Below are 13,391 nucleotides of genomic sequence, written 5' to 3'. Positions count from 1 at the left end.
TAGGCAATTTATTTAAACTCACCAAGCCTCAGTTTGCTCATCTATAAAATGAGGATCATTCTATTTACTTCCTAAGGATACTGTGAGGGTTAAATAAAAGAATTCACAAAAATACTAAGCCCAAAGCTTCACATGTAAATGCTCAATAAATGGTAGTTGTTATAAGCAGAGAGAAGAGAAGAGGAAATGAAAAGCCAGAAGGCAGAAAGCTCAGTAAGGATAGTGTAGGACGCATTAGAAAATTATGAGAAAGGAAGTAACATCTAGGACCCTCCAACTTAGCACAAGGCTAGGTTGATCAACCCAACAGGTGAATACCACGAAGGCTGCAATCTATGACTCCAGTGGACAGAGGGTCTCTGCCTGAAGCCCACTTTTGTTATTATCCTTACAAGTGTCTGAGAGAATGCCACAGCAGGGCTGGCCATCCTTCTTGGTACCCCTGGGACTTCAAAGTGTGGCCGGGCAACTCTATAGTTAACCTCTATACAGGACTTTCTCAGTTCCATGCTCGTAGCTTATGTGAAAAAAGTCAAATGTGACCAGGGCAAGATGGGGCTGATCAAGGCATAACAACTAGGGATGAAGTTTGATCCAGTGAGGGACGCTATTAGCATGACTGAGCTGGCAAGGAGGTTTCTGAGAACCCTGGCTTGCCACTGTTGGTGGCAGTTAATAGTGACGTGGAGAGTCAGCTCGCCCAGCATGGCCGGAAGAAATATCCACGTAACCTGAGACCCCTTCCTTCTCCACTGAATCCTTATGGCAGACTCAGGAGGTAGAATCCCAAAGCTGCCTCACTCTCTCTTTCGGAACCTGATAAGTCTACTTCTATGGATTGCCTAAAGCCCTTCAGACATCTAAAGTCTCTGCAGAGGAAAATATTGCACTACACACACACACACAAACACACACACTCGGGACCTCCAAGGGAGCCCTTAGTCTACCATCTGCAGCCAGAGCTTTGAAGCTAGAGATCATAATGCCTGTTCCCTGATGTAATAGTCAACTGCAATCTCGACTTGCAGCCATTGCCTGCATTTCTAACCTTTTACCAGCTTCCTTCCATGCCGAGGAGAAACTAGGACCAAGAACACAGTAATATGATCCCCAATTAGCATAAAATATAAACAACCTAGTCATGTTTTCCATGGGCTTTTCCAACCTCAAACTAAAAGCACAAAGCAGGGAGAAAGATATAAGAATATACACATGGAACTATAAATACATATATACTGTCTGTGTCGGCACAGCCAAGCACCCTGACCCAAATGAGTATCTGTCTCTAAGAAAAGCATGTAGCCTGATGCAGAAATCGGAGAATTTTCTCCTTCCAAAGTACAGTGTAAGAACAGACTGGAAGAGAAGTTACCCCGATTACTTGGTTTGGAAGGGGTTAAGGCACCAGTCATCCTCTTCTAAAGTGATTTATGATGATGTGTGGAGTTTAAAAACTTTCCCCCACCCCAAAGAACAGCCCTCTCACTCCTCACTGAGTCCACTCTGAACGTGCTAAAATGGGAAGGAGGCGGTGTTCTGCTGATCTGTTAAATTCTTAGTGAAGTGTCCTTGATTTCCAGTGGCTGCTGTTGTTTGAGTTTGGTTTGGAGCAAAACTGAGGTAGTCCTAACATTTCTGGGACTGAATCCAGGCAAGAGAAAGAAGAAAAAGAAGAAGAAAAAGAGGAGGAAAAAGGTAGGGAGAAATAAAGGGAGGAGAGAAGCATAGTGAAAGAAAAAAAAAGTCCCTTTTCGACATCACATTCCTGTGTTTTCCCTCAGCCTGGAAAACATATTAATCCCAGTGCTTTTACGCCCGGAAACAAAGAGACTAAGCCAGACTGTGGGGGAAAGGGAGATAAGAAGGATCCTGGAACTTTAAAGAGGGAAAGAGTGAGATTCAGAAATCGCCAGGACTGGACTTTAAGGGACGTCCTGTGTCAGCACAAGGGACTGGCACACACAGACACACGAGACCGAGGAGAAACTGCAGACAAATGGAGATACAAAGACTTAGAAGGACAGCTCCTTTCACCTCATCCTACTTGTCCAGAAGGTAAAAAGACACGTCCAGAAGGTAAAAAGACACAGCCAGAAAGAAAAGGCATCGGCTCAGCTCTCAGATCAGGACAGGCTGTGGATCTGTGGCGGTACTCTGAAAGCTGGAGCTGCAGCACACCCCTTTTGTATTGCTCACCCTCGGTAAAGAGAGAGAGGGCTGGGAGGAAAAGTAGTTCATCTAGGAAACTGTCCTGGAAACCAAACTTCTGATTTCTTTTGCAACCCTCTGCATTCCATCTCTATGAGCCACCATGTAAGTGTGTAATCCTTTCTGTCTTTGATCTGTTTATTTGTTTCTTTATTGCTTATTTTGAAGGAATGAAATGTGAATGTTGTCATAATTAATATGCTAGTTTGCATTTTCTTTGGAGCATCCAGAGCATTAGTTGAAACAGTACAAGCATGCTGACTGGGAAACTGAATTGGATTTCCTGCTTAATGTAACTGTCTCTGTTAAACACTAACAAATTATAGGGGATTGAAAGTAACAGGATCTCATCCCATTTTCCATCTCCTGACCTCCCTCCTTCTCTCTAACCAACCTTTTCCCCTCCCCTTGGCTGAGATACAGAAAAAGAAAATGACCAGCTCTGTTTCCAGTTAAATAATTTTCTTTCTTTTTTCCCCCTCCCCTTTGTTTTATGACCTCCGTGCATCGCAAAGTGGATTACACAATGACATGGAGAATGGGACCCCGTTTCACTATGCTGTTGGCCATGTGGCTAGTGTGTGGATCAGAACCCCACCCCCATGCCACTATTAGAGGCAGCCATGGAGGGCGGAAAGTGCCTTTGGTTTCTCCGGACAGCAGTAGGCCAGCTCGGTTTCTGAGGCACACTGGGAGGTCTCGCGGAATTGAGAGATCCACTCTGGAGGAACCAAACCTTCAGCCTCTCCAGAGAAGGAGGAGTGTGCCCGTGTTGAGACTAGCTCGCCCAACAGAGCCGCCAGCCCGCTCGGACATCAATGGGGCCGCCGTGAGACCTGAGCAAAGACCAGCAGGCAGGGGTTCTCCGCGTGAGATGATCAGAGATGAGGGGTCCTCAGCTCGGTCAAGAATGTTGCGTTTCCCTTCGGGGTCCAGCTCTCCCAACATCCTTGCCAGCTTTGCAGGGAAGAACAGAGTATGGGTCATCTCAGCCCCTCATGCCTCGGAAGGCTACTACCGCCTCATGATGAGCCTGCTGAAGGACGATGTGTACTGTGAGCTGGCGGAGAGGCACATCCAACAGATTGTGCTCTTCCACCAGGCAGGTGAGGAAGGAGGCAAGGTGAGAAGGATCACCAGCGAGGGCCAGATCCTGGAGCAGCCCCTGGACCCTAGCCTCATCCCTAAGCTGATGAGCTTCCTGAAGCTGGAGAAGGGCAAGTTTGGCATGGTGCTGCTGAAGAAGACGCTGCAGGTGGAGGAGCGCTATCCATATCCCGTTAGGCTGGAAGCCATGTACGAGGTCATCGACCAAGGCCCCATCCGTAGGATCGAGAAGATCAGGCAGAAGGGCTTTGTCCAGAAATGTAAGGCCTCTGGTGTAGAGGGCCAGGTGGTGGCGGAGGGGAATGACGGTGGAGGGGGAGCAGGAAGGCCAAGCCTGGGCAGCGAGAAGAAGAAAGAGGACCCAAGGAGAGCACAAGTCCCACCAACCAGAGAGAGTCGGGTGAAGGTCCTGAGAAAACTGGCCACCACTGCACCAGCTTTGCCCCAACCTCCCTCAACCCCCAGAGCCACCACCCTTCCTCCTGCCCCAGCCACAACAGTGACTCGGTCCACGTCCCGGGCGGTAACAGTTGCTGCAAGACCTATGACCACCACTGCCTTTCCCACCACGCAGAGGCCCTGGACCCCCTCACCCTCCCACAGGCCCCCTACAACCACTGAGGTGATCACTGCCAGGAGACCCTCAGTTTCAGAGAATCTTTACCCTCCATCCCGGAAGGATCAGCACAGGGAGAGGCCACAGACAACCAGGAAGCCCAGCAAGGCCACCAGCTTGGAGAGCTTCACAAATGCCCCTCCCACCACCATCTCAGAACCCAGCACAAGGGCTGCTGGCCCAGGCCGTTTCCGGGACAACCGCATGGACAGGCGGGAACATGGCCACCGAGACCCAAATGTGGTGCCAGGTCCTCCCAAGCCAGCAAAGGAGAAACCTCCCAAAAAGAAGGCCCAGGACAAAATTCTTAGTAATGAGTATGAGGAGAAGTATGACCTCAGCCGGCCTACTGCCTCTCAGCTGGAGGACGAGCTGCAGGTGGGGAATGTTCCCCTTAAAAAAGCAAAGGAGTCTAAAAAGCATGAAAAGCTTGAGAAACCCGAGAAAGAGAAGAAAAAAAAGATGAAGAATGAGAACGCAGACAAGTTACTTAAGAGTGAAAAGCAAATGAAGAAGTCTGAGAAAAAGAGCAAGCAAGAGAAAGAGAAGAGCAAGAAGAAAAAAGGAGGTAAAACAGAACAGGATGGCTATCAGAAACCCACCAACAAACACTTCACGCAGAGTCCCAAGAAGTCAGTGGCCGACCTGCTGGGGTCCTTTGAAGGCAAACGAAGACTCCTTGTAAGTAGCCTTCTCCTTGGCATTCTTTTATGGGCTGAGGCAGGGCATGTTAACGTCTGTCTTGTTAGTTTTGTAAAAATCATATTGCTAGATGCCAGACTGTGGCTGAACCTGTACTGTGTCAAGAAGCTCAGAAGTCTGGCAAAAGAGGGCAGCAGGCCAGTAGCTCCTTCTGGTTTAGTGCCCTATGAAGTTCTGCTCACACAACTCATGGCCCTGTGGTACAAAGTCAGTGGCTGGGGACCCTACACATGAGCCCAGGAGAGCACCTGTAGTCAGCTTCTTCTAGACCTGTAGGGACCCTTCCCCCATTTCTACCACTCTCTTCCAAGGGATATTTCTGGACAAAGCTCTCTTTTACCAAGTCCAAAGGATGAAAAGAAAGATGAAATTCCTAAAAGGGAGTGCATTGACTTCAGTTACATCTTAGTAAAAGGGTTTCTGTCTGTCTGACTTAGGAACTAGAATCATGTCTATGGGACAATAGCAGAGGTCCCGTCTTTCACTAATTAGGTCTATATCAACATTGGAGTGCTCCAAGAGGAAAGTAAGACAGCCTGGGTGGGGAGTGGGTATGACTGAGAGTAGAGAAGAGTCCTTGTTGGTATGACCCTCACGGATCCTTTTAAAATGAGCTAGCAGAAATCTTCTCCCCTTAAAGCCTACCTCTCCCATTTCTGTCCAGCTACTAGGAAGAGCCAAAGAGTGGAATGTGGGGAACTGGGTTAATTGCTTCAATTTCCGGTACTCTAGAGATACACCTGAATTTAAAATCTAGATGTCAGTTTCTCTGGGGGCTCTGTAAAATGTGTATGTGCATGTGCCTGTGCATCAGTGTGTGAAAAAGGAGACAAGCTGTCCCTACTTGCCCTCGGTCTGCAGTTCTTTGTGCCACTCGTGTTGAGTAAGGCACAGATTCATCTCAGCAACTCTCTGTTTTGGCCATCACTTGCCACCACCAAATGAGGGCTTCGGGCAGGAGTGAGCCAAATATAAGGGCAGTTTTTATCAGTGATGTGCAAATGGCTCCTTCTCCTCTTCTTGTCTTCTCTTTCCCTCTTTTACTGCCCCTCCAAAATTTCCACCCCTGGATCTTAAGACTAGCTTTTTACTCCAGGCTGTCAAGGAGGAAAAGGATGTTGTTACCATTAATTCTGAGTAAAAGATCAATAAATTGATGTTGGGTAATGTGAGTCAGGAATGATTTTCTCAGATGCCTGGGTGAGAGAATCAACTCATGCCATTGAGGGCAGCACCCATCCTCTTGAAGGCACAAGGTAACTGCACACCCTGCATTTCCCCCACCAAAAGAGACAGACACTCTTTTCTCAAGGCATTTTTTAGAGGATCTTTTAGGTTTTCCAAGCTAGCCTAAATTTCGGTTAATAATCTGGGCAGAGGAACTCTGGTGCCCATTTATCATATGTTGTTTCAGAAAGTTTAAATGTGCATTTGAAATATTACTCAGAGCAAAGTTCTTTGTGATGTTTATCATGAGTGGGACATATCCCAAATTTTCTTAGCTGTTTACATTGATAGTAGGTCTCTGTATTAGAGTAAAACCTAGCTCTGGTTGATTCTAAGGATTTGTGTGTATGCCTGTGTGTGTTTTGTTATATATTTTCTGTATATTGGTGGAATATCTAACCAGAGCCTTAATGTGTCTATATAAACTTAGGTTATCAGGTTGCTTGGATATTCTCAGAGTACATATATTTAAATGGGAATGTTCCCATTAGAACAAAAAAGAAATCAGATTTCAGAGTAAAACTCTACCTGATACTTGAATGTCTGTTAGGGAGCCTGTGGGGGCAAACTGCTCTCTCTGGGGCATGGGAAAGAATTAGTGGTTTGCTCCAGTGCTCTCCACCTGAGTACCTACAACTTTGTCCAGCCCACTAAAGTACATCACCCAACTCTGTTCATTTAGCCAACAGGGCAGGCAAAATGTTCCTCATGGTCAGGTTTTAAAAACAAAATCATGGGTAAAATGTCAGGATTGTAATTGTGCACCCTTCTGGCAAATATTTCCCATTGCCGCTAGTTTGTGAGTCAAAAAAGGGGGTTTTCACAGTGTATCCCTGATATTAGTCATACTTTTCATTTCTCCCTCCTTCTCCCCACTCCCTTAGTGGGAGATCTGAAAGCCCAGCTGGGCCAATCCTGCTTTTAACAGTATCCCTGCTTATAAATTTCTAGCAAATGAAACTCAAATGACAGCTTCTGCTGATGTCATGTGAGGCAAAACAGAAACCAGCTGGAATTGCTCCTGGCAGTGTTGGTTCTTTGGGCTAGTGAGAGAACCAGGTTTGTTATTAGAAACAAAATACTCACAGAAGGCTTTTCAGACTTTTGATCCTGTGTGCGCCCAACTGATGATCGTATCAGAAATGCGTCTTCTGCAGAGCTAATGATATCTAAAGTAAGAATGGATTAGAAAAGACCAAATGAAATAGACATGATACCAAAGCAAAAGATGGAGAGAAAAGAATTTTTCACCAGAGAGGAGACCAATGGGTGAAAAACATTGTTGGTGCTGTTTAGCCTTTTCCACTCACTTTTCCCATCAAACTTGGCTAATGTTACTCAGGAAGCTCAGTGATTCAATTACTATTCGTTAAGGCTTAGTGCTCTCAAGCTGTTTAAGTATGGCTGAGAACAACTACCTCCAACTGGCCTTAACTTAACCCAGTATACTCAAACTGAAAGCAGGTTTACATTCCAAGAAATTCTGCAGGACTTTCAGCTCATCTTCTCAGCTTTTCAGTAACCTGGTACTTAACTGCCATTTATTGTAAACCCTTAGTGCTTTGTCTTTATTTATAGCATTCTTTAGATGTGGACATATCACATAACTGCTACTTAACAATTACAGAAACGCTAACAGCAATGATGTGGGTCACAGGCTGATGGCTTCCTATAGGCCTTCACAGGAGCTGCAGGTGGAGCCAGGTGTCCTATTTTTAGATTAGTGTTCACTCTTTCAAACCTCCTGCCTCTAAACCTGTTGATGAAGAAGGGCACATCCTGCAAGGTACTTTGCCGAGACTGTGTGGTTGAATTGTCAAAACAATCCCTCAAGGAATGATTTATTTACCCCTTTCTACACATGAGAAAACAGAACCTGAAGTTACCCAAGATATATAGCTAATATGTGGTGAAGTCGGAATTAGAATTCAGATCTGTTTGAGTTGAAAACTCAAATTCAGGCCAATCTCCCTTTCTGAATTCTTTTGGGTATGAACTTCCTGTGGGATATGCCATAAAGTGAAGGGGAAACTGAGGAATGATCTTGCCAGTTAATAAACATGAATTTAAAAAATTAATACTTATGAATACAAATAAATTTAAAAATTCATTTTCAACCTTGAGTCACCCAGATAAGTGGTAAAGGATTGCTAAGCATAAATGTGGAGTTTCTGCCTTTAATACACAGCTAGTCCTCTGCACTCAATTCTCTGGCTTTCCAAACAGTCAGTCAAAAACAATAGATTGGATTCCAGTTAACCTAATTCTTCAAACTGCTTGGTGTCAGTTTGAGGTTGACGATAGTGAGACTATAGGTAAGCTTATCACCAAAACATTGTACTATGGGGAGTACAGCTGAGAAGCCATCATTCTGCGCTCTGAGATCTATTCACTTGTCAATTAACAAGGGACCTCAAATGCTGAATTCAATGAATTCAAGTGCAAGTTTAAGAATTCTTTGGTGACTGAATCTCCTGTAATTCAAGTGGGTTAATATTTCCAACTTTACTTCAGACATCTGTGTATTGGGACAACCATCCACTTATTTGGTTTAATTTTAGGAAAGAATTTAAGGTTTCCTGCTGTACTAAGGCTGACTATTAGCTTGAAAGTTATTTTTCAGAATCCTGTAAAAAAAAATTTAGCGTTTTGAGCCTAACACAGTATTTTGAATAATCTGAGACTTAAAGTATCTTCCCTCTAGCTTTTTTCCATTGCTGTTTGCTCTCTTTACTTATGCAAACAGGCTTCCTTATCCTCTGAGGCTCATTGAGCCAACACACCAGTTGGAACAGAAGCCATGAAAAAGAAATACAACACAGGTTTAAATTCATGATACATGCCCTGATTTATTGCCATCAAACTGGAAAGAGGCCAAGTGACAGAAAATAGTGTTTACTGAGGAGCTCTAAGCTGCTCTTTTTAGGAAGAGGGGACTGGAAATGGTTCTCATTTTAAACACTGTCTGAAATACTGCCCAACTAGAAAGTGAATGGGATGGAGATGTCAAAACATAGGGAAAGAGTCCCTGAAATGGGTTCAGATGGTCAGTCTTCTCTGTTTTCTCTGTTGCAAACTTGAGGAGCAGATTAAATGTAAGGGAGAATGTTTTTACCAACTGGTAAAGTCGTAGCCTGCATCTAGACATTCACAACAACCAGGGGACCCCTTTGTTCCTGAGTCCCTCTCCTCTCCTCTGACTGGGGTGATCTATATAACCTGAGGAGCGTTGGCCAGCATTTATGCCCCCACCATCTGCAGGACAGTAATAGAGTCTGAGGAACTTACATTCTGCCTGGGGAGACGTGACAGTTATATAGTAAATGAAGGAAATGCTTAAATTCCAAGTGGGCGAGGCAGACAAAAAGAACAGTAATTAAAAGGAGGAAGTGATCCCTGCATGCTAGAAAAGACTTTAAGGAGGATAATGCATTGAAAGAAAGAATCAGATTTAGAGAAGGGAGGGGGCAGGTTTCTGAGGTAGAAGGAGTGACTTGGGCAAAGACAGAGGAAGGATTGTGGGTGAATTATTCAGAGGCGACATACCTGTATGTGCTTGGGGGACACATATTTATTTATTAAGAATAAATCAATCTGTAATAAGTTCATGTTATGTTCTTATAAAGATATACAGATATATTTACTTTTGCTCAGATCTCACAATGTGATGAGGTTGGCAGGAAAGCTGTTTCATTATGACAATGACAATGCTGAGCTTCAGAAGATTAAGTGGATTTATTTAGGCTACAAGCTAGCCAGGAGCTGAACTAGGACCGAAATGACAGCCCCCTGACTTTGACTGCAATTACTCTTTCTCTGTGCCTCTCTGCCCAAGATTCCTTTCATTTCCTAATTTAGACTGGGTCTGGTTCTAGGGGGTAAAGAGGTCAGGTAAGGGAGGTATAGGAGGACATTAGCAAAAGAGAGCCCGGGGCCAGAACGTGGAGGGCCGGAAGTCAGGGAATGAGTCCTGCAAAACGAATGTCACCCCACTGGTGGTTAAAGGCATTCTTGGACAAAGGGTCTGCAGTGAAAATAAACATCAGAGGCACTTATTTATTTAAATGAGATTCCCACTGGGTATCCATGGCCTCATGCCACTGTGTATAGAGCTATGTGGGAGAACCTACCACACAGGGGAGAATAAGGTTCTGTGTGATTACATACTGTCTGATATCCTTAATATACACAAGGGGGAGAAGACTAGAGGAGGGTTGAGGACTCTTAAAATCCTGTCATACCGTGATCTGTCCACAGATTGTAAGGGTCTATGGCAAAGTATGGTATGAATGAAATGGAATCTATGTATGAATTTAAAGTTACAGAAACAGGTAATTTTCTGTCATCTAACATCTAAGCAGCTTTGCCCTAGAAACTCCTCTAAATATATTCTAAATATGGCTTATCCTTAATTTAGAATAGGGAGTCCAAAACCATGAACAGTAAGTCCCTTTCTCTTACCTTTGTTTTTACTGTTTTGTGTTTTTACTTAAACATTCATTTTATTTATTTCAGAATAGTGTGTTTTTGAGCACAAAACAGTCAGAAAAAAAGACCTAAAATATACCAACTTAAAATAAAACTTCGGTATCTGTGCTCCCATCAAGATCCGAAGAAATATTTTCGGATGCCATAAAGCTAATTAAAAACAAACCAAGCAACTAAAAATACCATCACCACATCCTTTTATAGCTGCCTTTAATCTTGTTTTAAGGCTAATGTGAATCAATGAATAAATTTGGAGAAATTTTGTTTTTCCCCTTGGAAAAATTATGTTCCTAAAACAAACATTTCCTACCCAGAATGTCCATATGAGCAGGCATAGAAACACATGAAAAATAAACTAAAGCATGTCTATTTAAAATTAATTATGATCTGAAAAACAAAACAAAACAAAAACTTCATCCCAGAAAACCTTTGTTAACGTTCCATTCAAAGGCTATTGAACACGTTTAATTTCCTTGAGGGAGAGTATTTTGTCATGTGGGGAGAATTCTTAGAAGGGAAAGCCTGCAGGTAGCAATACAGACATCTCTGACAGAGAAAAATAAACAGCAGGATCAAGCTGAGACCAGATTTATTAACAATTTTTGATAAAATATTTGGAAGAGGTACACAGCCTGGTGATTTGCCCTCTGAAAAATGCCAAGCTAATAGTCATAAATATCGGAAATAGTTTATAAGTTTAGGTGGATAAATAGAAAATTGGTTGATACATTTGAATGTAGTCAAATGCAAGAAAATTGGCTGATAAATTTGTATTTAGTCAAATGCAAAAAGTTGTTTACAGAAAAATGATTTATAGAGGTTTGCTTCTGAGCTTAGTGATGATGCAACAAAGGGCAAATAGACAGCGTTCATTGCAGACATCAGCCTGGTGATCTATTTGGGATCAAGGATCTCAACAAAGACCTGGTCATCATCACAATAAAATTTCACATCCTCCCACCTCCAAGGTAAGCAGCACTATGCCCACTAGCTTGTGGGATGTGGAACAGAGTTCTAGCTTCAGCTCAAGAATTGAGTAAAATTGGTAAAATTGGAGAAGGCTCAGGGAAGGGCAGCTAAATTAATCAAGAGAGTAGAGAAGCTTTTGTATTAGGTTAGATAAAAATAGTGAGACGTTCTCAGAGAAAAGATTCAAGAGGACCTCTTAAAAGTAGGGTTATCCTTACTGTATCCAAAATAAATTACATTTTCTCAGATTTCTGGTGACTAAAGTATTTCTTTTGATTGCTTTGTCTTTCCTCTTTTTTTTTTCCCCAGAAGACAGGGGTCATAGAATGAGGATGAAAGACAGAGGGCTAGGTGAAAAATATCAGGTCTGAACTAAAGAGAAGGCTAAACTTAGAGTAAAAAACATCCTGTTGGAAAACTGCAATATCAAAAGACAAACACCACCAACTCTGTGCAGGCTGAATGTGACAGTGAATATATTCTATGTGACAAAACGTAGGCCTAAAAGTCATCATAAAACCTTTCTGCAAGGTTTTCTAATAAAAGTTCTAAATCACAGAATGTTTCGTAGTGCCCAGGGCCTGGCTATGAAACTCTCTTAACCCTGTGAAATGTGAATAATAGTAGTAACCACTGAATTAACCAATATCTAATCAGCCAGTGCGAATAATGAAGATCAAAATTAGGGAAGGAAAATAACATTTATTGAACAATTATTGCATGCCAAGTATTCATGTAATGTTCACAGCAGCCTTGCAAAATAAGTATTCCTTTGCAGAGTTCACAAATAAGAAAACTGAGACATATGGAGACTAGTAACGGAGGTAAATAATAGAAGTGAGTAGAAAACTCCAAGCTATCTTGGAGACAAAAAGAGGCCTTTTCAAATGGCCCTTTTTGGTCCTAATTATGCTAACTGTTCAGCAGAACATCTGTAGCTTAGATGCAGTCACTACCAGCCCTCTCTTCCAAATCATCTCTTTGGGTTTTGCCCCAGTGTGAAACTATCACTATAAATGAGTATTTGTTTGTCTTCACCCACCTCCAGCTGATCACCACTCCCAAGGCTGAGAACAATATGTATGTGCAACAACGTGATGAATATCTGGAAAGTTTCTGCAAGATGGCCACCAGGAAAATCTCTGTGATCACCATCTTCGGCCCTGTCAACAACAGCACCATGAAAATCGACCACTTTCAGCTAGGTTCTCTTAAACATTTTAATTATATTATTGTTTTTCTCATATCTAAGGTGGGACAAACTTTATGGTAGAGGTACATGGGGGATCCAAAAGAAAATGCAGATGTTCAGAGGGCTCTTTGGTTGTGATAACACAGGTCAGTTTGCCTGCTTATCTAAATAGCCATTCCAGGATGGTTCTCGTTTAAGTTTTAAGCACTGTATAAAAGAAAAATACGCAAACACTCTATTGTCTGAAAGTCAGTAAGGTGGAAGAAAATGGGAAAAGTAATACAGTGTGGGAGAGAATCAGAGAGGCATTCAGACACTTTTTCTGGGTACTGAGTCTTCTTCCCTGTGAGCAGCCCCATCTGATCTTCCTGCAGACTCTCCGCTGCAGGTGACTCATCACAGATGGGACTTGCCAGACTCTCGGAAGTACTTGACTCTGGCAAGCCTGAGGAAGGAATTAACCAGAACTGAGAGAAGCTGTTAAGATAAATGAAAAGTCACTGAAAATATGGACTGAACTGCACCCAACTCCTTTTGGAGAGTAGAAGAATTTGGCTGAATTTAGAGTTTTCGCAATTTTACATATGAATGGTGCATGTGAGACTCATGAGGCGTACAGCCCAGTGTTGGACAGCTGAGATCTAACTCATTGCAGTTCTCCTGGGAACGTTGCAAGATTTACTGTGATTAGTTAAGCCTCATAGTCAGAAGCCCAAAATATGACGCACCCAGTTTATTTGATAATTATTGCATCTCTAGGGCTTTATTTTTTAAAAAGCTTTTTTTCTTATATGCACTTTCTACTGTTTTGTTGTTGTTCATGGTTTAACTACAAAAAAAAAAACCCTTAGAGTAATCCTTTATATTCCATTGTTTGCATAT

General features: G+C 42.8%; 1 protein-coding gene across 3 annotated transcripts in view; it reads left to right on the top strand.

The window, feature by feature from the left end:
* The first annotated feature begins 686 nt into the window (after positions 1-686).
* Positions 687-13,391, top strand: part of CCDC80 (coiled-coil domain containing 80) — a 36,658-nt gene continuing 23,953 nt past the window's right edge. Inside the window, exons 1-3 of one of the 3 annotated variants that reach the window (XM_001156251.7) lie at positions 687-2,313; positions 2,724-4,612; positions 12,366-12,522. In XM_001156251.7, coding sequence (XP_001156251.3) covers positions 2,735-4,612; positions 12,366-12,522 — 2,035 coding nt within the window. In that variant the 5' untranslated portion in view covers positions 687-2,313; positions 2,724-2,734. The remainder of the gene's footprint in view (positions 2,314-2,723; positions 4,613-12,365; positions 12,523-13,391) is intronic. The other 2 variants (XM_016941651.4, XM_054680891.2) reach the window with 2 other exon arrangements.

The sequence above is a fragment of the Pan troglodytes genome, chromosome 2, assembly GCF_028858775.2.
Source record: "Pan troglodytes isolate AG18354 chromosome 2, NHGRI_mPanTro3-v2.0_pri, whole genome shotgun sequence".
Lineage (NCBI taxonomy): Eukaryota > Metazoa > Chordata > Mammalia > Primates > Hominidae > Pan > Pan troglodytes.
Note: the sequence above shows the minus strand (reverse complement) of the source record. Positions and strands in the feature narration are given on the sequence as shown.